At 45.2% G+C, this 2500-nt stretch overlaps 1 protein-coding gene across 7 annotated transcripts in view; it reads right to left on the bottom strand.

Moving 5' to 3' along the window:
• Nucleotides 1-2500, bottom strand: part of LOC125299519 (1-phosphatidylinositol 4,5-bisphosphate phosphodiesterase beta-4-like) — a 94549-nt gene that overhangs the window by 32982 nt on the left and 59067 nt on the right. For all 7 annotated transcript variants that reach the window (XM_048250823.1, XM_048250822.1, XM_048250824.1 and 4 more), the window contains 2 exons: nt 2146-2225; nt 1737-1821 (listed from right to left, as the gene is read on the bottom strand). In XM_048250823.1, coding sequence (XP_048106780.1) covers nt 1737-1821; nt 2146-2225 — 165 coding nt within the window. The remainder of the gene's footprint in view (nt 1-1736; nt 1822-2145; nt 2226-2500) is intronic.

The raw sequence follows: 2500 nt of genomic DNA, 5'->3' as shown, positions 1-2500 counted from the left end.
AAAGAAGAATGGTTATTCATGGTTATCAGTATCGAAGGCTGCAGATAAGTCTAGTTGAATTAATACTAATGGCTTAGCAACTTAGATGAGGACTTAGCTACTCTCAATGCTTCGGTCACAGACAGAAAAGCAGTTTCAGTAGAATGACTCTTGAAAACAGACTGCATAGGGTCTAGCAGGTTGTTCTGATATAGTAAGTCCAAGACTTTCTTGAAGACCACTTTCTCCAAGAACTTTGACAAGAAAGGAAGAAGGTCTAGGTCTAGGTCTGTAAAAACAGGCAAATTATACATTCTTTATCCTCCTTGACTGATTCTTCACTACTTCACATTTGGCTAGGGTCAGTGTCACTACTGGTAGCATAAGCCAGTACCTGGAGCCTACAAACGTTGCACAGGTAGTCCAACTCCTCCAGAATGGCACACTAATATGTTCCATTGCCAGAAGGATTGCTGTGTCACCCAGCGCAGTCTCAAGAGCATGTAGGAGATTCCAGGAGACAGTTGCTCTAGGAGAGCTGGGCAGGATGGTAGAGTCCTTAACCCAGCAGCAGGACCAGTATCTGCTCCTTTGTGCAACAACAAACAGTAGGAGCCCTGCCAGAGCCCTACAAAATGACCTCCTCCAGGCCACTGGTGTGAATGTCTCTGACCACACTGTCAGACTTCACGAAGGTGGCCTGAGGGCCCGATGGCCTCTGGAAGGACCTATGCTCACTGCCCAGCACCATGCAGCTCATTTGGCACTTGCCATAGAATACAAAATTGGCAGGTTCACTATTGACACCCTGTGCTTTTCACAAATGAGACCAGGTTCACCCTGAGCACATGTGACGTCTAAAAATGCCTTGGAGAATGTATTGCTGCCTGTAACATCAATCAGCATGACTGGTTTGGTGGTGGGCCAGTGATGGTCTGGGGAGGGATATCCTTGAAAGGACGCACACACCTCTACAGGCAACTGCACCCACCCAACAAACCTCTCAAAAACCAAACTGCTGGTCCTCCCAGCTAAACCTACTGCTCCCACCTACTCGAATGCCCTCATCCAGCCATATATGCTACCCCCCGACCGTTGCGCTCTTCAGACAAACATCGTCTAGCTCTGCCACCGGTACGCTCAGGTCAATCCAAACTTTTTTCATCTGTTGGTCCTCGTTGGTAGAACGTGGTACCAGTTCCTACTAGAGCAGGGACATCCCTCTCCATCTTCAAAAAACTCCTGAAGACCCGAAGAATATCTCCTCTCGTAGCACTACTTACAACTAACTTATTCTAGCACTTACCACCTGCCTTGACTGTATAAAAACAGCACTCACTGATTCACTTTTCTCTATTTTACTTTTGAATTGTTTTACATTGTTCTAGAATTGTTGAGAGAATTGTTTTAAACGCGTTAAACTGTTTACCAGGTTGTAAGTCGCTTTGGCTAAAAATGTGCCAGCCAAATGTAATGTAATGTAGATATCCAGCATGATGTTTTTTCCCCATTGAGATCTGGTGTGTTTTAACCAGTAGGCCACGGCTGCCCCATAAAGTGCCTTTCAAGACACCCAAGGTCGCTTCACAAAAAGAATTATATATTTTTTTTTTTATATATATACCGGTATACACATTTATTGTCTATGTTTACACATACATAGATAAATATGTCTTTGAAACATATATTGCTGACTGTCAAACTACACTGCATGCTAGCGTCCTACGTTAGATGACCAGTGTCCATTGGTGACGTACTGGGAATTCGTCCAGCGGCTGTTTCTGTAGAAGGTCCCCGAAGATCTCCTCGCAGTACTTGGCCATCTTGTACTGCTGGGGTTTACTGTGAGGGGCAGAGCAGAGCACAGGAGGATCATGGGACGTCACCAGGGACACTTACTGTAGCAACAGAAACACCAACCACATGCCCAATAGAATGAGAATAAGGCACTTAAAAAAACAGAAATAGTTGTCAACCATTGTTTACTATGGTTGACATAGAGCATTCAACATAGAGCAAGAGTACAGACACAAAACAGTAAGTATTTCTTGTCTCTGGGGTATAAAGTTCAATAGAGTCCAGAGTGCCTAGTGAACTGCCCTGTGTGGCCAGAGAAGTGGACATGGTGTTTGACCCTGAACATTATCATAATAACAGGGAGCTCACCTGCAGTGGTTCTCAAAAGACAGGATTATGGGGTAGTCAGACGTGACAAACGCAGTGTCCCTGATTGCCTGGATGACATCCTGAGGGGTCACACGCCAACACACACGCACACGCACACACACGGTTCAATTCTGCACATATGCCTACAGCATTTTCTGCTCCATACAGAAAAAGTTTCCTGATGATCAAAAAGCAGAATGCATTCATTTATTGTTTGATTGTGGGTTTTCTGTCCCTCTTTAGGCCACAGGGGGGTGTTGTGGTCAAACATTTGCTTTAACAGCAAGCACGCAATGTCAGTAGATCATGAGGAATGGGGGGTGTGTGTGAGTGTGAGTGTGTGCGTGTGCGTGCG

The sequence above is a fragment of the Alosa alosa genome, chromosome 8 (genome assembly GCF_017589495.1).
Source record: "Alosa alosa isolate M-15738 ecotype Scorff River chromosome 8, AALO_Geno_1.1, whole genome shotgun sequence".
Taxonomy (NCBI): Eukaryota; Metazoa; Chordata; class Actinopteri; order Clupeiformes; family Clupeidae; genus Alosa; species Alosa alosa.
Note: the sequence above shows the minus strand (reverse complement) of the source record. Positions and strands in the feature narration are given on the sequence as shown.